General features: G+C 41.0%; 1 protein-coding gene across 3 annotated transcripts; it reads left to right on the forward strand.

Annotated features, from left to right (window-relative positions):
• The first annotated feature begins 13215 nt into the window (after positions 1-13215).
• LOC104368820 (VIP peptides) lies at positions 13216-20554 on the forward strand. 3 transcript variants are annotated; one of them, XM_042795905.1, is made up of 7 exons: positions 13216-13456; positions 13930-14051; positions 15739-15879; positions 16237-16341; positions 17847-17966; positions 18634-18742; positions 20266-20554. In XM_042795905.1, exons 2-7 carry the CDS (start codon positions 13939-13941, stop codon positions 20272-20274), a joined length of 597 nt encoding a protein of 198 aa, XP_042651839.1. In that variant the 5' UTR covers positions 13216-13456; positions 13930-13938; the 3' UTR covers positions 20275-20554. The 3 variants fall into 3 exon arrangements, with proteins under 3 accessions (XP_042651839.1, XP_042651841.1, XP_042651840.1); XM_042795906.1 differs by lacking the exon at positions 13216-13456 and adding an exon at positions 13741-13823; XM_042795907.1 differs by lacking the exon at positions 16237-16341 and having other exon boundaries at positions 13224-13456.
• Positions 20555-24714: the final 4160 nt, after the last annotated feature.

The following is a 24714-nucleotide window of genomic DNA, read 5'->3' on the forward strand; positions in this document are numbered from 1 at the left end:
GTATGTAGACTTCAATCCACGATGTGTTTGAGCAAATGCTTGCTTTAAGCAGATGGGCAATCACTATAAGGTTCATGCTTAAGTGGACTCATGGACATTTTATCACATTAGGACCAAAACACATTGCACACCATCAGCACCCAAACTGAACTGTAGGATCAAGAATCATCAGGTGTTTGATATGCAAAAGATTATACTTGTTGATTGTGATGGTCCTTTCTAGCCTTTTATTTCGATTTGAAATACTGGAAAGAAGAGCTGAATTACTGCAGATTTCAAGATTGCAAAGTATTCACAATTATTTAAGCTTCACAATAATTTCGCATGTAATAGATTTTCACAGTGAGAGGCAGTGATTAAAAGGATGCTCCCAGAATCACACAGGAAGAGACAGGCAGAGCTTTGATCAACTTCCAGATATCCTGATACCTTGTCCTGAAGTGAGCAGAGCTACTTTTTCTCTTCATACAGAGAAACACTATTCTATTATTGTTCATGTGCACAAAAACAATTGCTCCAGTTCTGGTTTCATATAGAAGACAAAACCTGACAGCCCTCTGTCTGTGAATAGTTGCATTCCAGCATATTTACAAAAGCTGCTCATGATATATTCATTGACTTTTCCCTACTGAGGAACTGTTGATCACCTCTTCAGACAGCTACCGATTATCATACTGCAACACACTGAACATGCAGTATCTTCACCAAATCAAATTTTTAAAGTTCACTTGCAATTTACCATGAAGTTTTTGAGTCATCTCAACATCCATTCTTAAGTATAAACTGAAAACTACATTTACTGGAAATATCCTCTCAGAGGTGAAATGACACATGCCAGATCCCTGACCTATAGGTACTTGATAAAATTAGGTGATGTCTATGATGCTGTACAGCTTCTGGAAAAAAAAAAAAAAAAAAAAAAAAAAAGAAAGAAAATGCTAATTGGAAATTTACCTCTGCCAAGTCCAGAGCAGATTAAAGAAAACAGCACTGATATAACGTCACAAAGCAGAGAACAGAATTCTAGTTTTAAAACTCAGCTAAAATACCTATACCTTCATTTGGGTCTCTTAATAAGAGAGAGTTTTCAAACGGGTTGAGTGTTTGGAGTTCATGTATGACTTTGTGAGGAATTATTTATTTAACTTTTTGAATGCTGATAAGGATGCCAGGACACTAATCTCTTTTTCAGCAGAATATTAATAGTGATCATGGTTGTCTTGGTATTTTTAATCCAGCTGGACTAGAGAGTTTTGAGAAAGCTACTGCAGCACTCAACAGGTGAACTACTGCTCCCAACAGCTTTTTTTAAGCACACAGGGCAACAAAGAGGAGATGTTTCTAGCTTGATTTTCTGCCTCACATTGTAGCAGCAGCACCAGTGACCACTGAGGATCTCTGGCCTTGCTGTGCTAGATGGGGTCTGAATGTTATTCTGTTCGTTATTCCCTCAAACAGTTTTCAGACTGAGGAAGCAGCTTGAGAGAGAAATCTGGCTTGTGTGTCTCATTTCTTCTTTTAACTTCTACAGGAGCTTTTGGCTTCCCATCAAATTTCTGATGACGTTACTGCATGAGGATGGCCGTGTCTGATGGGCACGGACTGGATCGTGGAGCAATTTCAGTAAACATGTTTGCTGTCTGCTTTCCTGGTGACATTCTGCATCAGAGACATGTTTTCATCTATTTAGCAGCAGAATCAAGTGATTGTGTGCTGGGCACTGTGAAGGAGCAGTTGCACTATTTTAGAGCAAGGAGTTCTTCTAAACAAAAGTAGCTTAATCATGAAAGGGATTGCGCACAGTGATGGGACTGAGCAGGAAATTGGATTTGCTGATTTAGGACATAACTGTCTGATGTGCCTATAACTAGGGACAGTATGGAAAGGCACTGGAATGCAAAATTATTCCTATCTAGTTCAGGGCAGATCTGTATCCATATCGATCCACTTTATTTTATGGCAGCACATTGATGACTACACAGGAAAGGTGACGTTGCTGACTTGTTCCAACTTGACAAGAGCACAAATCACAGCTGGAAGTAATTTTCATTTCTTTGGACATGTATGGAGAAGCTGTTGATGATTATCTGTGCATTGAAATGGGATGAATCTTCAGCCTCTAGACTGACCAGTATAGGGCTTGAGTTGAAGCAGACTGGAGAGGTAAGGAGGAGACCCATTCTCTGCCCCTGCTCTGTTCCTGTGCTGTGGATCTATCCTGGTGATCTTGTAAAGTTATTTTTGTAGGAGAGAAGAATTCCCTTTAACCCATTTCTAGAGGGATGGTAGAATCTTTTTTCTCATTTAGTGATTCTCTATTTAGTACCATGGTAAGTTCCATCTCTCTCTGTGGATAAGTATGGTGAAAAAAATACACAGGTCTTCACTCTATCCCATTCTTTTGTTGTTCTGCCAAGTAACAAAGAGGATGACTTTGTGATCCAGAAAATCACTTTGAGGAATTGATTGGGTTGCGTGTGATAAGCTCTCCAGCACTAGTTTGCCAGCATCAAAGCACTGATTTTTTTTTTTCTTTTTTTTTTCTGTACTCCCTTGGGCAGATGTCATGGAAATATACAGGCATCTTTTTGTCAGTACTAAATCACAAATGCCATTTAATAAATCTCTGAATTGCCTTATAACTCTACAGTGCACTAATCCATGATGCAGATATTTTTTAACATTTTGGGTAATGTAAAACTGACTCCTGTAAAAATTTCTGCACACATATTTTTGGGTGCTTGCATATACACTAAATATAATCTTTCAAAGCGTCTAAATGCTCCTAGGCATTTTGTAACTTCTGAAAAGGAAATTGAACATTAAATGTGTTCCCACATCATGTAACCATGTTTGAAATGTATTAGCTCAAAAAAAATTAAACGCCCTCTGAGACACCAAAGTTAAGCATTTGCAGATTTTCATCTCTTCCACCAACCCAGAGAACCTGCTCTAGGCCAGAGATATCCCTAGTAAAACCAAAAATATAGAGGAGAGAAACAGTGACTGGGAAAGCTTGGTATAGGTTAAGAGAGACTTCAACTAATTAAAATAATTTGTAGAATGACAGTTTTACCATGACTTTGCAAAGTGTGACTGTGTTTAATGTTCTGACAGTGCTCCTGAAAGGGCCTCTCCTTATTCAGTCACCCTTAATCCATAACAAAGCATATGCAGCTGCATGCCTTCTCACAGACATTTTATTGGTACTGAAGGCTAGGTAACATTACGTACGTACATTTAAATGCATTTACTCGGTTCACAGAGGTATAAATAGGTGTTCCTGCGTCTTTCAATGCACCTGTAAGACATTGAATTGCTACCTGCTTCCAGTGTTGGGCATTACAAAGATTTAAAAACAGACCAAGAATGTTTCAGACAATCCTGTTGATCTTGACATTGTACTCAAAATTTGAGTCATTAATGATCAAAAACTTTCAAGGCTAACTGTTCATTTATCAATACAACAGAACAGTGAATCAAAATAAAGTAAGAAATATACTGTATTATATATTGCTGTTCTTTAGGGGTAGATTTGTAAATGAGGTGTGCTAGATATAAAACTGAGGGCCTCACTATACAAGCCCAATCCAGCAAAACAGATTGTTCACACTTAACCCTTAACCCTCCAAATGCTCTGGCTGACCACTGATGGTTTAATCTATATTGCTCTATTGTTGACTGCAAGGAGATTACTCACAGATTTAATAACTCTGCTGAATCAGAATATAATTCCATAAAGCACATCATTCTAGTTTAAGAACTAGTTTAAATCTAATTTAATAACAAAATGTGTACCTGCCAAGTGATTTCTGTTTGTTGAAAATTTCCTCTCTGTGAAAACAGATGCCTACTCTGCTCATCTCACCTGTCCAGTCTCTCTTTGAGCATGTAAAATGTTCTGTGAGGATGTAAGGGTGATCCTTATGTCCTTATGCAGACACAGGAGGAGCTTACAATGTAGATCATGGTGAATCAGTGCTTGGTCATTCCTTTCAATTATTTAATGTGAGAGCAGAGTTAGAACTGAATCACAGTTTTGTTTGAGTCTCAGCACTTCTGTTGTTCAACAGATGTGTTTTTTGCATCATCTCTTCTCTCTGGATGATGTGCCTATGAAACAGGATGACAGCAAGAAAGACTAAACAGAATTTTTTCATGAGTGTTACTCTGCTAAAGACCAGTTCCAGGCACCATTTGAGGGGGACATTTTAGAGGTGGGTTTGGAAAGCAAAACTGAGCAAGAACAGGTCTAGAATCAGATAGCCAATCTCTCCTCTGGCTCTTGAGGCCAACATTACAGCAATCTTGTAATGATTAAAGCAATCGAGACTGTCTGAAGACAAACTGTCCCCAGCAGGACAATCTCTTATAGACTTATAAAAAGATTGTCTCTAATCTCTACTGCCTCTAGACAGCATGAGGAATTGACAAAAGACATCATCTTCTGAGAGATCCTGAGAGATCTCGCTTTGGGTTCAGCTTCGTCTGGAGCTGACTGGAGGACAAGGCAGAAAGAAGTCTGGAATTTTTTTTAGTGTCTTCTGTTTATGGCTTATTTTTGTATTCTTAAATCGGTACGCGACATGCATTGCTGAGTGACTTTTTAACCTTTTAACTTTTAGAACACTTTCATTTGGGTATCTTCTACTGTGTGCACAAACTCTGCAAGCAGACTTGTATGCAAACTTGAGTATACACAGTTATTTTCTGGGTACTGTACATAGTAAGTAGCTAGGAGTAAAATATGACTGCACTGAACATTAACGAGCTCTTCAGCTTCCAAACTGACAACCAGTAAGTTTTTCCTAGCCGGACAGTTGTCGGTCAAGTTGGGAGATGAAGCCCTTGTTGCTGCTTGGGAGAGGCTGACCCTTGACCATGCTCAGTCACAGACACCTGAGCCACAGGTTGTGCGAGGATGAGCTTTCTGAGCCATAAAACTGGACAGAGCACTGTGTGTAAGGGAATAGAGGCCGAGAGAAGGCTATGGATTCAGCTTCCATTTATGCTACCCAATCTCTCAAAAGGCGTAGCTATGCTGTTCAACACATTCGTTCCAAAATCTGAGACAAGGGTAAACCTCCTTGAACCAACTGTTCTGTAAGCCTTTGAATTCAGTGTTCAAAACGACAACACCCACTGAATAATGTCAATAAATAAAGAAGCCCTCTTCGGATATGAACTTTCTGGAAAACTCCAAATGGAAATTCTCCCACCTGAGCTGATGCCACTAAAAACAAACAGCGAGCAACTCTCAAAACAAAAGCAAGAAAGAATACCTGCAACAGAACTTTTCTGCCTTTTCCACACCCAGTGTTGTGTGACATAATTGTTTATTGTGACATTGTGTGATTCTACATCTATAGGATATTCTTCTATTAAATCAGAAAATGTCTCAGGTAAGACAAAAAATTATCTGTGACTTGGAGAGACAGAACTGTACTTAAAGTTTGTACAAAATAATTATCTACTACCATGAAATAATAATAAAAAAATCCTCTAGTTACATGCTGGAAAAGAGTTATGCAGTTATTTTTACTGTGCAGCTATCGATGTAACTGTATGATTGACATGGAGTCACCAGAAGCAAGATTCAAATCTAGATCAATAATTTATAAATTCATGCTTTGTTACAATTTGAACAAATAGTTTAGCAAATTTCAAGGTGCTAAGGTCCACGGCTTAGGTTCAACAATTAGCAACATTTTAGTATTAACATTAAGTAGAAGGGAAAATGCTGCATTAGTTGTTTTAGAACCAGTGCTGAATGTTTCACTTGCTTCTGCAGAAAGCACTTCCATACATCTGTCAAATTAAAAAACCCAAACAACTTGCAGAATGTAATTATACACATACATGATGACAGGCATATGATGGCTATCAAAGATGTTGCTGTGCCTGTTAATCTCTTTCATCTTTGTGATGATCTTTGCCTCCCCAAATCCCTTAGAATCCTACTAGTATTGGATCTATTTATGTGTACTTAATAAAGGGGAATATATTGTTTGCAGTGTTACATTCACTGGAACGTTCTTAACACTTCATGTGGGACAAAAAGAATAACGAGCCATTGATGTATTGGCCAAGAGCCAATTAAACAAGAGGCAGGAGTGCATTGTTTGTTCTGGTGACCTGTGGAGGTGAACTAAACAATAAAATAGGTTAGAACTCTATCTCTCTTGTCTGTGAACACTACAAAAATTCTTCCATAATTAATATCAAAAACAGTTAAATCCAAATTATGTAATTTATTAAGGATGGTAAACTAACAGGTTGATACTTCCTTCTATATGGCTTCTTCATGGAAACTAAATGTGGATATAGATTTTCACAGTCATAATAACATACATTAGGCTTAGAGTAATGCTAAGAGACAGCACGTTACACTATGCCCTTTATACACATGGACAGTTTTAGAAAACCTTTCTCAGCTCTTTTTCCATGAAGACAATAGTGGTAATTGCTTGAGACTGAAGCATTTTTAGCTTGTTTCTGCTGTAGCTTTTAGATGGTTGCTTTTTTCAGATTTGTAAATAAAGAACTTGTGATGATTAGGTCAGTTTGAGGGATAAAGTTATCCTGGCATAATTAGCATCTTAAGATGTGCCTTCCAGCCTGACTGACGTGGGTTTTTCTATATCTTGGGATGATATGTCTGCTCTCACAAGCTTCCAGACAATGCAATAGTAGCAATGCTCACTGGGCAACACAAAAAGAAATTGGCCACACAGTCTAGAAACAGGATCCTGTACTATACACAGGGAAAAGGATCTGTGCAGAATTGGAGAATCATCCCAGTGCTTTCAGCACAGATCTTTCACCCCATGAAAAATTTAAGTCATACAGTTGCAAATGTATGAATGGACAAAATTCTCTGATATTTCTTCTTTTTTTTTTTTTTTTTTTGAGTCAGTATAGTAAGTAGGTAGGAAGGTAAAAGAACTTCTAACAGGTCAGCTGTGTCCAGAGATGTGCTCCTAGCCATTAGTTCCATTAGTTTCTTGGATTCCCCAAGCTTCCGATCAACTTGCAGACAAACTCTGTAAGCTGAGCATCAACAGTGAATCAGGGTAAGACAAAGTGTCCCAGGCATGTTTGCTCTCAGGCTTTCCTTCTAACTTTTGAGCTCTACTGTGGTGCTGTCATATGGATTTAACTCTGAGCAGGTAATCTGATGGGATTCTGGAGGTTATTTCCATTTTGTATTCCTGTTGTACAGGTAGACACAAAAGGACATCCGTAAGGTATCATATAGCACAGGTGACAGGCCCAAAAGCATGGGGGAAATGTAGGGAAGCAAGTTTGAAAGATTGTTCTTAATATCTGTTTGGTTAATTAGATATCAGCTTAGAGAAATTTACGTATGTTGGAATATAATGAAAAATTAAGTGATTTTTCAAAGGTTCACTGTAGAAAATCCGGTTTTGTATAGACAAGTCGATTTATGTAGAAAAACTCAAAACTCTGTGAAGCAAAGAGTTGGATGAAATGGGTAGGAAGTTGAGTCTGAATGCTGTGGCATTTTAAAGACATACGTTCTTGACATATACAGAGGTTTAGTTTTACAGAGAAGAGGAATGGACTGGGACAGCTGCAGGAGGAGGAACACATTTCTGGTGATGAAAGTATCATCTAATCCTTTTTGCTGAAGGTTGAAGATGACAACAGTGCTGGTGGTTATAGGTCATATTTCAGATAGCTTGCTAAAAACAAAGAATACCCAACATGACCAAACCAGAAACTACTCTGCCTCCTGACAAACTTTGTATTACCATGTGATTTTATGGGTTCTAATATGAATGAAATTATTTAAACAAGCTAGGTGAAACATTAAAAGGAAATTACTTTGAAAGAAAAGCAGAAATATTAAATCTTCTGTTAAAGTTTGCATAGTCATGGATCTTCCTGAGGAATGAGTGCAGAATACATGTATCTGTTATTCAGATGATGGCAAAAACATCATGTCCATGATAAAGAATGAGAAGAAATTGGGACTCACATGTCTAGGACAGCTGTATACCATGAACAAGATGGACACAAAGCAGTAGTTCAAACACATACCAAACAGCATGAACACCTGGAGAACAAAATGTCTATCCCTAACTGCTTTAGAGTCTTTGAGAGAAGATGAGGTTGCACTTTGAGGTGAGGGAGCAGGGGCTACGAAAACAGAGAACTAAACTACAAGCAATAGGAGTTTTACATAGACATATTTTCCATAGGCAAGGTAATATTTTCCATATATTTCCACAGACAAGGGGAATAGACCCTTGGGAATACCAGTGGAGTCAGTAGCTCTCCTGCATGCCTTTTGTTTGTCATGGTATGCACTGGGAAGGTTTAAGAAAGCATGTCTGTGTGAATGACATATCAAGACATACTAACGCAAGAAGTGGAAGAGTGGTTGGGAGTCAAGGGCATAATTCAAATTTTCCAAAGATTTTGAAAACTGATTTTGAAAATTGTTATCGCACACAGTCATAATGCAAAGGTACCACCTGGAACAGGAGGGACTTGTACAGGTGTTGTACATAGTAGGCATGTTTGTTAATATAATTTATTTGTTGCAGGAATTTACTCCAGTTAATGACTCTGCTCTGAGGATCCACAGCTGTGACCTGAAAGCAGGGCTCAAGAAGGATGCAAGAGGAAATGAAGGCTCCACTGTTCCATCTGCGTGACTCACCCACAGCCTGGGAACTGAGGAGACAAGCACTCTTCTGCTGAATGTTTCTGCTGCAGGAGGTGTCATGAGTTTTCAATTGCGAAATATTTGTCTGTGTTTTATTCTGTTTATCATCACATTTCTGAGTCTGCATAACTGACTCAGGCTAAAGGTATGACGGAACAGGGACTGTGCTTTTGAAATAAAACTTACCTAAAAGAATGAACTGATGGTTTTCTCATTTCTCCTGAGAAGCATTCAGAGATAGCTGCAAAGAAAGTGAAGCTGAGACAAGTTTCAGTAAATGACCCCATCCATTTTTTCCAACCAGGTGATATTGAGGAATATATATTTATGGGAGACTGGGGCCCAGCAATGCAACAGGGTGCTGAGAGCAGAAATTGGAGATTATGCTAATCATGCCATTAAAGGATTAGAGAAGGGCAGGTTAATTTATCGCTTTTCATTTGTATTTTTTACTGTTCATATACAGTTTCTTGACATTTCTTTTGTCATCTCTTTCGTGGAAGTTGGAAAAGCTATTCTGTGAGCTGCTGAGTGCTAGTGCTCCATCAATCTGCTCTATAAGCTCTAAAAACTCATGGATCAATGTGATACAGCTATGGGATCAAAGGCAGAGTTTCTGAACTCATCTACAGGAACATGAGCTGTAATGCACAAGGGAGATTCTGTAGTCCCAATGATTCGTGAGGCAGAGCTCATGAGTCAGTAGAAGTTTCCTTTCCTGATATAATATGCAAGTCCTAAACCAACTCTTCTTTTTTTTTCCTTTTTTTTTTTTTTTTCCCCAAGTAAAACTGCATTTCTATTGCTGATGTAATTTCTCTTTTTAAAATACAATTACATGATAAATCTGGCAAGTACTAAGCAGGTCCTCCATAGAACTAAGCAGATTTCTCTCATCTAAGGACTTGGCTTTAAGGGTTTTTTTAGCTCATCATTGTCAGCACAGTTTTACATGCTAAAAATAGTTATCAAATCTAACAAACCTAAAACCTCCCAAATCTCTTTCCGCTAAATGATGTAGCTATTTTAGGTAATACTTGATTTATATATACATCACACAACTTTGTATACAAATGATGAGGTAAACTTTCAGACAAGCTCTTTGCTCAGTCTTGTCTAGTTGGTTTTCCATCATTCCCTAATATTGCCATTTTATGATTATAACCCTTTTTTTTTGTTGATGTTAATTGGAACATTAAAGAAAATAAAGCAAGAATGAAGAGTAACTGAAAGATATTTGCTCATATATGGATCAAAGACAAAATGTTCAGTAAATGTGGAGCTGCTATGCATCAGGATTCCTGCAACAGCCACAGCAAAATACTTGACCTCCCAGGGGTTGCTTGTGTCTAATTATTAACCTGGAGAAGCTCCCAAGCACTATTTTTTTCCAAGTGTTCCAAGTGACACTTTTCTGAAAGGGTAGAGTTTCTGTCAGTAGAGGACAGCAGGAGTTACCATCCAGAAAGGGTCCATCTACCTACATCTTAGAGGACTCCCTTAAGATTCCTACAGAACAGAGGTTTCTCTCCATCTGTCTATTTATAAAAAATTGTTTTCTTTTTAACGACTTGCTCTTATCAAAACATCTCCAAATGTTGTGAAAATAATACCGTATGTAAGCTTCAGGGGAAAAAAAAATGTTGGAGAAGATAGACTTTGGATTGCCACCTCAAACCTTTCTCAGTTGTCCCCAAACAAACTCCCTCATTGAAAAATCCTCTTGAGAAATGAGAGGAAGGACTAAGGAGAAAGGGAGAGGTGGCATCTCCTCTTCAGTTTATCTTGATTCAAGAGGCAGAGACTGGGCGTGCAGCAGGGTGCTGAAGGGAAATGCAGACACAAGTGCAACTGAAAAGTGCTTGGGACATCGGGGTCAATTCAAAGCTCCACTGGAGATTTCCTGGGTAAACAAGGGGAATCCACTCGATCTCCCTATGATACAGTTTATTGTCTATACAATAGGGAAAATAGTATTGTAAGACTAGATGCACTAAAGATTGCTCAGAACTTTTAAGGGGCTATAGGGAGGGGTTTTTCAGTAATACTGCCACCCCTAGAGAGGTTCTGAGGCCATTTTAGCCAGACCTACAACGTTACTCCCCTGTCCAAGCTAGTGTACTACCTGTGAAAAGGGAAACAAAGTTACAGCAAATCAGATTGACCAGGTATGGTAAATAAGTGAGTATGGTGTGGCATGGGTATGGCATGGAATGGCATGGGTATGGTATGGTATGGTATGATATAGTAAAAAAAGTACTGATTTACGAGAGATTCTCTCTCTCTTTTTTTTTTTTTTTTTTTTTTTTTTTTTTTTTTTTTTTTTTGGCAGCGCAGTCGATATGCATTTCCTCACACCGTGGAGCCACCCATGTAGCACATACACACCAACTGACAACAGACTTGTTTTTCACATACGCCTTAGATTTAGTCGGCGGCTCCCCGCTTCCCGCCCAGGGACCGCAGCCCGCAAGACTCCTGCGAGCCCCCCCCCCTCCAGGCTGCGCTAGCCCAGGCTGCTGAAAGGAAACTTTTCCTTCCTTCCTTCTCCGGCTCCTGCTACCGGCAGCGTTTGGGCTTTTTCCGCAGCGGCGCCCTCGGCGGGAACGGGGCTGAGGAGCCGGGGCTGAGGAGAGGGGTCTGAGGAGAGGGGTCTGAGGAGAGGGGTCTGAGGAGAGGGGTCTGAGGAGAGGGGTCTGAGGAGAGGGGTCTGAGGAGAGGGGGCTGAGGAGAAGGGGCTGAGGAGAGGGTCTGAGGAGAGGGGGCTGAGGAGAGGGGGCTGAGGAGAGGGGGCTGAGGAGAGGGGGCTGAGGAGAGGGGCTGAGGAGAGGGGGCTGAGGAGAGGGGGCTGAGGAGAGGGTCTGAGGAGAGGGGGCTGAGGAGAGGGGGCTGAGGATCGGGGTGCCCGCGCCCTCCCCGCGCTGGCCCAGGGGATGGGTTTCTCCTACTCTCCTTTTAAGCACTTGGGTGAAGTCCGCTGAACTTCCCCGGGTCGTGCCTACAGCACAATCCCTGTACGCCCTAGCTGTGGTATTTCTGAGGGGGGCTACTGATGCTCATCTCGCCATTCCAGAGCAGAATTGCTACTTCGACCTCTAGTTACGTAGTAACAAGGGGAAAATTTCCCGAAATTAGACTACTGCAGGAACTCTGGTTTTAGTCAAAGCTGTCATCCCAGAAACAAATTTCCAGGCATTTTTAATCTAATTCACTTAATTTTTATGTAACTGAATTAGAAAATGAGATTAAGCATCGCAGAATCTTCGGCATTGAGCCTGCCTAACCTTTAGTGAAACATGAAATAGAGAAACTTATTAGAAGTAAGAAGAAATGGTGAAATCGTCTGTATGGATTTTGTACAATCGTTACTTACTGAGTAGGAGGATTATAGGCAAAAAAGGTCAAGGGGAACAAAAAAAAAATAAAAAAAGGAAGAAACCCCCCCCCCCAAAACCAGAGACTAATGACCTTTTCATCTGAATTCTTGCCGCAGTTCTTTGGCAGGTATTTCAGGGCAGGCACTGAAAAGACACCTTGCGACATTGAAGAAATGCTTGCGGGAACAGCCCAGCCCTGCCGGCCCGCCCGCGGGTCCCACGCCCACCTCCCCCGTGTTTCTTTCCCTGCTGCCCACAGATCTCTCTGAGGCAGGAAGAATCCGAAGGAGAAAATCGAAGGCTTGAAACCATCTGATTCTCCCTTGCTGTGGCAGTAACTCGAGCCCCGAGGTTTGGGCTTCAGACACGTTAGAAGAGTTGTCCTCCCCCGCCCTGCTCACGGGGTTTAACACGCGCTCCAGCCGCGCTACTTGCGCGCCAGCGGAGCGGGTGCAGGCGCTGGGAGCAGCGGAGCGGTTATAAGCACCTACAGCGCTTGGACGCACCAAGCCGTGCTCGGATGTCGGGGCTGACCCGTTTCCCACGAACACACACGGTTTAAACGAAAAAGCAGAGACCGGTGAACACCGCGCCCCCTCCTAAAATCGAGCTAAAGCCCGTAGAAAGATTTGGGGTTTGAGACCAACTCCCTGCAGCGCAGCGCCTGAGCGGGAACCCCCGGCAGGGACGGGCATGTGCCGGGGACGGAGAGGGACCGGCTCAGCCCAAAAACACCGGCGGAGAGCTGGGAAACGGAGCAACACCGGGGCCGAGGGGGGGACTCGGCTGGGAAGCACTCGGGGCGGGAGCGGAGGGCCCCAGGGTGGGCACCCACGTCCCCCCCCGGGTGCCGCGGGTGCGGGCAGGGGTGCGCGGTGCGGCGTGCCCCCCGTACCACCCCCCCCCCCCCCCCTCCTCCAGCCGCCTGCTCTCATGCTTTGCGAGGCGGAATCACGCTGCCGACGTGACCCTGCTCCCCGCAAAACTAACTCATTAATATAAATCAAATAATGGCCCGGGGGGGCGGGGAGGGGGGGGGAGGGGGGGAAAGGCTGGGTGCGCGGCTGCTCATGAGTTAAATATAAGTCTCTGACTGTCCTGAACAAAGCGACCGTCCCCTTGGGAAGGGTGACGTCTCCCCAGTAACGTGATTGCTTCTTCGGGAGCAGAAACGTGTAAACGCTATAAAACGCGGCGGCGCGGCCGGCAGCTCAGAGCGTGCGGCGAGACGGAGCTCTCCTCTTCTTCCTCCTCCTCCTCCTCAGCCTCCGCCGCCCCGGCAGCCGCGCAGCTCGGCAGCCGCGCAGCGGGGCAGGGCGCAGGCCCCCAGCAGCGCAGCGCTCCGCGCCCGCCCAGCCAGCCCCACCGACGGACTCGCGGCTCCGTGAGTAACTTTCCCTCCGCCGCAGCGGCAACTTCCCAGCGGTGGGGGAGGGTGTCCCCGTCCCGTGTCCCCGTCCCCCCACTGCTCCTTTCCCGCACCCGCAAGGGAAGCCGCCCCGGCCGTCGGGTCGCGGAGAGCGGGTCTGACAGCCCAGGGAAACGGGGGACGGACCCTTCTTTTTTTTTTTTTTTTTTTTTTTTTTTTAGCCGCTTAAAAACTACATATGTATTTTTTTTTTTTTTAAGGTCGCCAAGCCCCGGGCTCCGCTGCGCCCCTCCCCGGGATGGGAGGGGTGTTGGGGTGTGTGCCAGCTCTCCTCGCCCGCCGGCAGGTCCCCGGCGGCCGTGGCTGCCGCCCCGCGGGGCCGGTGGGTGGGGGCGGGCGAGTGGGTGCGGGCGGGCCGGTGGGTGCCGGTGGGTGCCGGTGGGTGCCGGTGGGTGCCGGTGGGTGACGGCTGCGCTCTCTCCCCGCAGGTGGCGGCCATGGAGCACCGCGGCGCCTCCCCGCTGCTGCTGGCCCTCGCCCTCCTCAGCGCCCTCTGCTGGCGGGCGCGGGCGCTGCCCCCGCGGGCCGCCGCCTTCCCCCCCGTCCCGCGGTAAGGGCCCCGCGCCGCTCCGCGCCGCTCCGCGCCGCTCCGCGCCTCGCCGGCCCGACGGGGCTCGCCTTCCGCGGGGGAGTCGACGAGAGGGGTTGTGTGTGTGTGTTTGTCTGTGTGTGTGCTGTGAGAAGTGCCCGTCTGCCGCCGTGCGCGCAGGGCGGTGCGCCCCGTCGCGGTGCTTGCTCGGGAACCGGCGGGTGCGCGGCTCCGCGCCCAGGATTCGGCCAAGCCCTGCCGGTGCCCGCCGAGCCGGCCCTTTAGCAGCCCCCCCCCCCCCCCCCCCCCGCCCCGAGAGGCGCAGGCACCAGCCGAGGCGGTGCTGCCCCGCGGGCGGGGGCCGCCGAACGTGCGGAGGCTGCGCGTTAAAATGTGCTCCGGGACGTGATGCGTGTCCGTCAAAATGCGGTCGGCTTTTCCTGTGGGAAAGCTCCTTTACCTCTGGCGTTCAGCGAGGTGGGGTGTGTGTGTGTGTGTGTGTGGATCTTTTAAAAGGCAGAGGCAAACACAGGCAAAATCGAACACATTAAAAACTCTTAAATCGTGAGTGAGGGGAAGTGGCCCGTATGGGCTGATGTGTAGTTTGTGTACTGCTACGTGCTCTGACTTGTTGTTATTAGTCACCTAACTAAAATCAGATGGCAGAAAGGTACGTTTTACATTTAGGTAAGAGGAACACGAAGTGTAAAAAGACAGGTGAAAAACGGTAGAGCAAGACAGCATAGTGACTGATTTTCAAAAGATGTGACTTAGTTTATTTTACACAACAGCTTTACTCTTTATACCAGACAGAAGTCTTCCATGTATCAGATATACAAGTAGTACTAATAGTTATAATGACTGTAAAATTGCCAGAACAATAGCCTATCCTAGTTCCAGTATGTGATTTTTGCACATCATCACACGCAGGGGTTTGCTATAACAATGAGAGCCTGTTGTCTGCCACAGAAGTTCAGAGCAGCCAGAAGAAATGCCTGATGCCAAACTACTGCTATGCAGTCCATTTGCCCTTGATAAAATACGGCACATCGTAAGAAACAGCACTTTATGAAAGTGTGACCTGTAAATCGGTTTATACAGAACAATTGCTGTGATAAGTTTTGAGAGATTAAATGTGAGCCTTTTTAAATTTGCAACTAGCAAATTAATACAAATGTGAGTGAATAAGAACACATAGAGGTACACAACTGTACTTCATATTAAAGTTCTCGAGGGTGTATTTATTTAGAGAAGGCCTAAGAACTGTTTCATACTGCATTTCAATGCACATTTTAAGTCTTAGTTGGAAGGTAGGTACTTCACAGGAGCTGTTTTTACTTTTCATGGGTGGAGGCTGGTGATTCCATCCATCGTTTATGTAAAATATAGTTGTTATGAAAAGCTTCATGCTTGACACTTGAGCTGTAATTGCCATACATTATGCACTGTTCACTGGAATAAATTGTGTGCAAGGAAAACATATATCTAGAAAATATGCATAAGAGAGAAGTATCTGTTATGTAGATTACTCTATCACTGAGCATGGATTATACCTGAAAATGATTTTTGTTTTATCCAGACTACTTTAAAATGCCTTACAGATTAATGTAGGTAGATGTGCATTTTGACACAGACCAGAACGTAAGCTGCAGTGAAGTGTTGCATGTCCTCAGCTAACAGTACCTCACATGGTTTCCTTCTCCAACAGATTGGGAAACAGAATGCCATTTGGTGGAGCCAGTGAACCTGACCATGCCCACGGGTCATTAAAGTCTGAATCAGACATTTTGCAGAACGCTCTACCTGAAAATGAGAAATTCTATTTTGATCTGTCCAGAATTATTGATAGGTGAGTTTCTTTATTATCACAAATACAAATGACAAGTGAATTATGCCAAAAGATCGGTCACATGTTCAAACTAATAGGAAAGGAAGAATTGATTACAGAAAAAAACCCACGTGGCCTCTGGTAGCAGCAGGAATGTCTGCAGAAGTGCTGATTGCACTGCCATTCTGGCATGAGGAATTCATTCACTTACCAAGAAGGGCTAAAAAGTATATTGTAAAAATCTGGAAGTTGTTTTATGAAATTATCTTAATTTAATATGTACAGTAGATAAATAAATCATTATGTTTACAAAATGAACGTTGTCAAAATGGTATGAACCCAGGTTGTATTGCAGAGTTTATTTATTGTCCATTTCAGAAATGCAAGGCATGCTGATGGAATATTCACCAGTGTCTACAGCCATCTTTTGGCTAAACTTGCTGTGAAGAGATATCTGCATTCGCTTATTAGAAAACGAGTTAGGTGAGGTGACACTTACATTAGGTAGAGGTTTTTCATAGCTGACTTCATTGGCAAATTTTTACCCTTCTGTACCTAAGAGAAACTAACATAATAATGGGGGAGCTGAAAATCCTATATAACAACTAAGTGGTATTTGTTACTAAATGAATACTTTACTATTTATTCCTGATACAGCTGTGAGGGGTAGAGCAACAGACACTGCACATAGCACTGATAATAAATACTGGCAATATTATAATGATTATCACGCTATTTTTTTTCTCTGGTAGTGTTTTTACTAGCTTGGCAGATGAATGACTAAATACAAAATGATTGATTACTCAGTACTTAGATAACAACGGGGGAATGCTCAATGAAATTAAGAAACAATTGGTTTACAGTGAAAACAGAAAGGAACGATTTTTTTCCTACTGTAGAACATATTCTTAGATGTTTTGGAGATCTGTATTTTAGAAGGATTCAAAAAAGAATGAGGAAATCAATAGACAAGGGATCTGGGTGCAAATTCCAGATCAGGATGTCCATAAACAAATGGTCCCAGGATGCTGGGAAGGATCACTGTATACTTCCCTCGTTCTCATATTCCTAAGCAGCAGCTACTGCGCGCTTTTGGGAACGGAATAGTAGAAAACTTCAGTCTGACCTGATATCACAGTTCCTTTGAGTGCCTACTTCATGTGCTCAAAAGCTGAGTGAAAATTAGATCCTGCATTTATGTCAATCCTGCCTTTGTTCCAGAACTTACAGTGCTAGTTTCTCATACACTATAAACTAACATACATCATTTAAAGCAGAACACACTGAGGCTTCCCAAGATCATGCACGAACAATAGGTCTCCAAGTTTGGATTTCACAAGATGTGGGTTTTCTCCTGATACCTCCTTAAAACAAGCATTTGTAGCCATGTATGTGATGCTACACTCTTACTTTCCTCAGAGGCAAGCTTTGTCCTCACTGAGTTCACTATGAACAGTGACCAGGTCCTTTAAGAGCTTACCGTGACTTAAACCAATCTGCACCTTGACATTGTACTAAAATATATTTATGCAAATGATAGAAATCAGAATAAAGTCAATTTATTGAAAAGAGTAACCTGGGCTGTGAGAACAGACAGGAGGGAGTCGTGAAATCCACACTCAGCCATTTGATCCTGCAGAATTCCTGGCAAAGGGACTCTAGAAATCATTGAGTGTGGATCCTAATTGCATGGGCCATAGCAAAGCTGAGCAGGAGAAAGAAATCAGTGGAAGGTGTGCCCAAAAAGACTGAATACTGATCCTTGGAGTTTGTTTCTTGTTACTAAAATACATAGTAAGCAATAGAGGCAGTGGCTTCTTTTCAACAGAAGAAAGATCCAAAGTCATTGTTGGAAATGAAAGCCAAAATGAAAATTTGATTTTATTTAGCTAATCAACATTGTAAAGTTTGTTTCACTCATTTAATGCTATCTTATTTTAAACAGATATCGTCTATTAATTTTTTCTTTGTAATTGTTGTACTGCCAGCTCCCAGGACAGTCCTGTCAAACGCCACTCTGACGCTGTCTTCACTGACAACTACAGCCGCTTTCGAAAGCAAATGGCTGTGAAGAAATACTTAAATTCAGTTTTAACTGGAAAAAGAAGGTACTAAAAGAGAGCAAATGTACATTGTTTCCATACTTTTATGGTATTAAGAGAGAAACGATTTATACCCATGTATGTATAAAGAGAGGACAAACAAAATGCAGTGAACATTAATGACTTTATAACATAGTTTATAACATAGTTTTCAAATACAGACAGCATTTTCTTCCAGACTGAAACAGGCACCACAATCAGATTAGAACAGAAGCATAAAGAGGAGACAGCATCTGGCAATTTTAAAAAGCTTCTGACAGATTCTTAAAATGGTTTCATTTATTAAAAAGCCTCTTAAGGAAAAATCCACAGAGCTATGGAACATGAACAACAATTTTATAAAGAAAATGCACTATTTATTGAAAATTTGTCTTTAAGTAAACACATGAAATGAAAATTTAGAAGCCCCAGAAAGAGCATATGTCCCAGTCAGTATAGGTGATAAGTGCCAGCATATATTTTTGTAGAGTTTATATTCTGTTTGTATATTCACTCATTTAGACAACTGCTTTTAAAAGGTCTCTTCACCTGTTAAACATGCTATTTCATGTGATTTATAACACTTTGGCATACGTGTAACAAAACGTGCAATAGCTATAGTTAGAAGGCAGCTTTGCTTGCCTGTTTGCTTTTTCTTCTGAGAGCAATAAAACTTGTTTCTAATCCAAAACAGCCAGGAAGAGCTAAACCCTGCTAAACTTCGAGATGAAGCGGAACTTCTTGAACCTTCCTTTTCAGAAAACTATGATTCCGTAGATGAGCTGCTAAGCCACCTCCCACTGGTATACCCAGATTTTCTTTCCTCTTGCTATCTGTTACTTGACCCATAAAATGAGATTAATCATACACGAAGTGTGGCCTATCAGAAAAGCAGGATCGCCTAGAAAAGAGCCATGTTCCATGAAACACTGAATGTTGCTATAGGGATTGTGTTTGAACATAATAATAATTTTAATGGCAATAATTAAGTTAACCCATGATTGCTGGTTTTGAAATTTCCTAAATAAATGGCACTGTAAATGCACCTAACTCAGTTGGGTGTTTCAGCTTGTGTGCACTGCATCATAAAACCAGAATTGACAAAGATTATTATTTCTTCAGAGAACAAACTCAAGGATATTTCTTTTAATTAAAAAAAAGCATCACGTTTTGGTTTATGACTATTTCATTAGAAGGGAGTTGCCCCTAGAACTAAGAGGATCAGCAAGACGAACCCTAAGCATTAAGAAAGCACTTGAATCCCATCTAAGGTGTGCTGCAGAGGGATGGTCTGACATGTAAATATTGCAGTTACTGTTTTCCATTTAGCTCGTATTATTTTTCTAAAATCATTCACAAATATGTTTCTTTGGTCTACTGAAATGTAAACACTTCTACATCACAGCATTTGAAGGGACATAAAATTGAAAGGGTAACGTAGAAGTGAATCAAGCTTGGTATTTTTGAAAGTGTGTTATGAAATTGATGATAGGATGTTTTTTGGCATTCATCTGTGTCTCAACTACAAGTAAGAAAAAAGGCTACTCTTGAAGATAATTGGGGGGGGGAGGGGATTGGGAGGAGGGAAGAGAAAATACATTTTTCCGAACTGTTTTTTCCTTCCAAGACTGAAAGAAAATGTTATTTTCTTTTCCACAAATGTGGCTGTTCCTCTAAAGTTCCCAAAGATCAGAAAGGACATAAACTCCTTATGCCTCATGTATTAAAACAATTTGTAAGTGATGGGATTCTGGAAAGAAATGTTATTTCTAGAGATTATTACAAAAATGTGTTCTCCTGGATTTTACAGCTTTTAAAACTTGTAGCATTGACTAAGTGAGAGAGAGTACTCGTGCAGTGGGTCCCGGGTATCTTCCTGGAAATATTTTCAGTCCTTTCCTTTCTATGGACTGTACTGATGATCCAGATCTACCTATAGGTGAATCACTTACTCAGTATTCACTGTTACTGGTCATTTTATCCTGGTGCCAGGTTGCTGATGCAGAGTGTATCAAACAACATGAATTTGTGTATCCATTTCAAGGATACAGTGGTTTTTGAAGTGAGCTGTTCTGTGCTGTCGGCCAACGTGCAGTAACATTTTTGCCTAATCCTTCAACTTTTTATTCCTCACCCTACAGCCCTGTCTGCTGTCTGTAATGCCCATCAAGCTCCTGTGGATAGCTCCATCTCATGCTTGTCAGTCCCAAACGCAGCAATTGTTTTATATCAAGCGTTACTTCTTGTCCTCTTCCTGCTTTTATAGACCTTATGATGCAACTGCTTACGAAAATGACTTAAAGAATATTTCTCCTTTACTTTTCAGGACCTCTGAAGGACACCTGGTAAAGTTTATGACAAGAACAAGCTATTTTTGAGTTCCACATAGTATTTCAAAGAGATGACTTTAGTCATCAAACCAGAACAAATATGTTGTGAAGTGAAAGTTGTGATATATTTGTTTCTTATGTAATAAAAGTTGATATTTACATTGTAAATATTACTCTAGAGTTCTCTACTGAAAGCTGTACATATGGATGCCAGTTTAACTCATGAGAAGTCTGTGAGTCCATATGCTGTAAATCCTTTACTTCAATAAATTCATTTGAAAATGAGTGTGCAGCTGAAAATAGCCCATTATTACTAATTGGCTTATTTTAGGTGTAGTACAACTTCAGATAAGACTGCATGATCATAGGGATACATTTCCAGATAGTTTCATAAACAAGTGTAAAAATGTTAGGAAAAGAATGCTCAGTGTGTAAAACTGCATTACAAATATCTCTGAAGGTTACTGCCAAGCAAAAGGGAATGCTTTTCTAGCTGCTTACCAAGCAACTAGAGAAAATGAAAAAGCATTAAAAATTATTTGACTTCTGACAGCATCTTTCCTTCCTCTTCAGATCTTTAAAACTGCAGAATATACAAATTATATTAAGACAAGAAATATATCCTTAATTTTCAGCTGTGTTTTGGATGCTCTGGAGCTGACCAAGCACACAAAGTATGTTATCCCTTGATTTGTTTGATGCCTGAAGTCACTGGTTATTTTACATTCAGTTGTCTGTAGCTTTGATGATGAAACTATTCCTTATATATAAAATAGATCTGAAGACACTATACTATTTTTTTTTTTCAGAATTTATGTCATTTACAGAATATGTAGACAATAAATCATTTTATTATCATGGCAAACTATTACTGGTTTGAAATAATGCTACAGGTAGAGGTCCCAGTAAGTGCTCTCTCTACTATAGCAATAGAGGAAGATACTCTTTTTTAACTGAGGTATACTATGTTACATTAGAAAGACAAGCAAGTAAGCCTCCGGACCCCATTTTTTTAGTTTTATATCACTGAAGCTTAGTATGGAACTGGAAATTTGCAGCTGATTCACTGTTGCTGTGAATCAGAGTCTGGTTGTATTTTATTAAAATTGTAGATTTAACCAATTGAATAATTTTCTAAAGAATTACTTATTGTTGTAAGGACTGATAATTCCACTGCAGTAAGGAAAGCGCGTGGTACTACATGCACAACATATGAAATGCATATTCATGCATGATACCAGACATAAAACTGCCATGACTCTCCTCCCACCTCCTAGAAGGAGATGACATTTGAAGTAGAAAAACTTATCAGACCTACTTACAAGTTCAATTTGGAACTTCAAGTATATTTATATATCATACATATGCACACATAGACGGTGATAAAACTGATTTACAAGTTTCACTTACAAGTTTACTGTTCTCATTTAGAAGGAAGTTTCAAACATGATAAAATCTGAGATTTGTGGAGACTAGTTCTCATAAATATGTAGCCTTCTGATTTGCAGTTTTTTTGAATACTGGCAACTGCATGTCAAAAGAAAATGAGCTTGCACAGATTAGATGCTATTATTGCTCTTTCTATCCAGCCTTGACAGAATTTATTTTACCCTAAGCCAATGAACCTTAGAACATGTATTTTCTCTGTTATAATGGAGATGGAGTGGGTTACAGAAGAAAGGTACGCTTATTAGGAAATCATATATAGATATATATTATAAAATACAAAATTAATATCCTCATTGTAATAAATAATACTGTGGTGGCTTCCTCAGAGGGTTAGCAAATAGACACAGTCCAAAGTACACGCAAAATTCTACATACATTTCAGCAAAAGGTAGGTAAAACATGCAAAACCTAGCACTGAAAGGAGGGATACTAACTTCCAGAATAATATACCTGATTTGATATTTGTGTTAAAGGATGGCCTTTAATTTGTCATAGCAATTTTGACATTCTACAGGAGATAAAAGGCTCATTAATACATCGAGACTAGTTAATTGTGGAAGATGTAACATTGTTCACCTCAACTCCATGGCCAAGTGGTTATGGTAAGGTTAAATGATAAAACTGAAGAGAAAATTCTGACATTTCACTGAATGAGACAAATTTTCAGTCTGTCAATGAGTCTTAACATGTCACCAATCTTAAAACCCATCTGCAATATATTGTAAGAGTGGAAGAAAAGTGTTGTATTAATTAGGAGAATGAAAGGGGCAGCTCCAAAGAGGGTGCCAAGAGGATTGCTAGGAGGAAAAAAAAAATACTTGGGAGATTTAGAAGAGCATCACTGACAGATAGAATGCAACCGTTTGGGAAGAAGTATTAGGAGGAAGGAATATTCCTTCCTCCTGAGTTTACTATTGAGGTATATGTTAAGGAAACAGCTCACCATGTTTCTCTAGAATTTCACTTCTAACACAAGGTAGCAAAATCTGCGATTGTAGACAACAGAACTCATTATTTTTTGTTTTATTGAATGGGGTTTGCTTTTCTGACCTACCTCATGGAGCTGTTAAAGAAAGGGACAGAATCACTTTTAAGTGCATCTTTACCAGCACTGGAAGGGGATATTTTTGGTCCTGAATCCACAGAGAGGATTTTCATGCTTGTGTGCATCTGTACAGTCATCACCCACTCAAGAGCAACCCTCAGGATTGTGTATAAGGCTGTGAGAATTACAAAAGTTGAGAAAACATTTTAAAATTACAGCTGGTAAAAACACATTAAAAATTAATAAAACCCTAAGAGCTTCTCTGATATTTAAATGGGTTTGAGAGGCTATGAGTATTTATTCCACCTCAAAGTCTGAGACAAAATTTCTGTTTAAAAATATGAAAATGGGTAACTTGGAACCAAAGGATAGGTATAACTGCATGTATAAGAACACTGAATTCTCCCCAAAGACAGAACTTTTGAGAAGAGATGTATGTATACAAGAACAATTTGCTTGTAAGGCATTAGAGAAAGGTAGATGGAAAAGGCTGTCTATTGTATCTTGTGATACTACCTATGCTTTCCACTACCTCTTTTATTTTTCCTTATTTTCTCTCTCCTTCCTCCACTTACTACAAGCTTCCTCACTCTTTGTTAATACTCTCACCTTTGCCTCACTAAGGTAGCCTATGCTTTTGAGAGGAACAAGTACAGCAGACCTTAAATTTACAGTGCAGCAATCTAATAACTGCCAGACTTGGTTATTGGAGATGAGTATTTCAGAGAACCTGGCACAACCAGATTTGCAGGAACAACCTATCCTGCTCACAGACAGCCCCTGACTTCCCACTGGAGATTTCCCATTTGGTTTGTGACTGGTGCAGAAGGCTGACCTTTCCTTGGATACATCAAGCAGAATGTGTGGCCTCCTGGGGCTCACACTGGCTCGGGCAACTACAATATTTTCAGCTTTTCTCCTTTCTGCTTTGGAACAATCATCACAGACAAATTGCTTGCCAGGTTGACAAGCTGGTTTAGGATTGGAGGTAGGAAACTAGACATCGGTCTTTTACATCAATCTTTAAAAAAGTCTGAAGAATAATTTGATGCATCTTCTGCTTCTAAAGTGAACAAACAGGAAAAGTTTTACTACAGTTTTATACACAGATACATACAGGCCACTTAGCAGGGAGAGAAAAAACAGCTTTCGCTTGTGAGGATAAGTATGTTCCCTAACTTGATCAACATTTGTAAATAAGTATGGGGCTGATTATTCAAAAATTAAGCTCAAAGTGACATAAATCATAATGGTACAGTGAAAAATATAATTCTCTTATCTAAATATCAACACTACCACAGTGAGAAAAATATTTTTAATGGTGCATGTTTTTGGGAAAGAATGGGGGTTGTTTCAATAATGAGGGGAAAAAAGAAGAAAAAAGATCTTGTACTTCCCCACTGAGTGAATTATTTATTACTAGATAGAGTTTTGTGTAGGTTAATATGCTTCAAAGAGTATATGTGAGGTTGGTGGATAAAATCCATTTTCTGGATCTTTTCTCGAACTGGCCTGGACATTTAGAAGCCCTATTTCACATTTCAATGAGGCCACAGCATCTAAGAGCTTAAGTTATTTCTAAACACGCAATATAAATGCTTTTAATATGTTGATCTTACTACTTAATAGATGTCAAGTCAAAATTTGCTATTATCCAGCACATATCCTCTTTTTGTCATGGAGGGAAAGCAGAAGAGAAGATAAAAACAATCACTGTCTCCTACTGTTAGATGAGATCAATCTGTGAAGACCTTTTTACTTAGGAAATGTACACAGAGCAGCAATTTTTGACAGTAGCATATGAAATAGCCTGGATATTCAGTGAGTAGGACAAAGAAAGAACTATGTCTAGTTTTGTTTGTAAAATTACCTGGTAGTGTTGCCACTTGGCCAGATGGTAGGCGGTGTCAAGTTCTTGCACATCAGCTTTTTGATACAGAAGAAATCATTT

The sequence above is a fragment of the Tyto alba genome, unplaced genomic scaffold, assembly GCF_018691265.1.
Source record: "Tyto alba isolate M040663 unplaced genomic scaffold, T.alba_DEE_v4.0 Super-Scaffold_22, whole genome shotgun sequence".
In the NCBI taxonomy this organism is placed as follows: domain Eukaryota; kingdom Metazoa; phylum Chordata; class Aves; order Strigiformes; family Tytonidae; genus Tyto; species Tyto alba.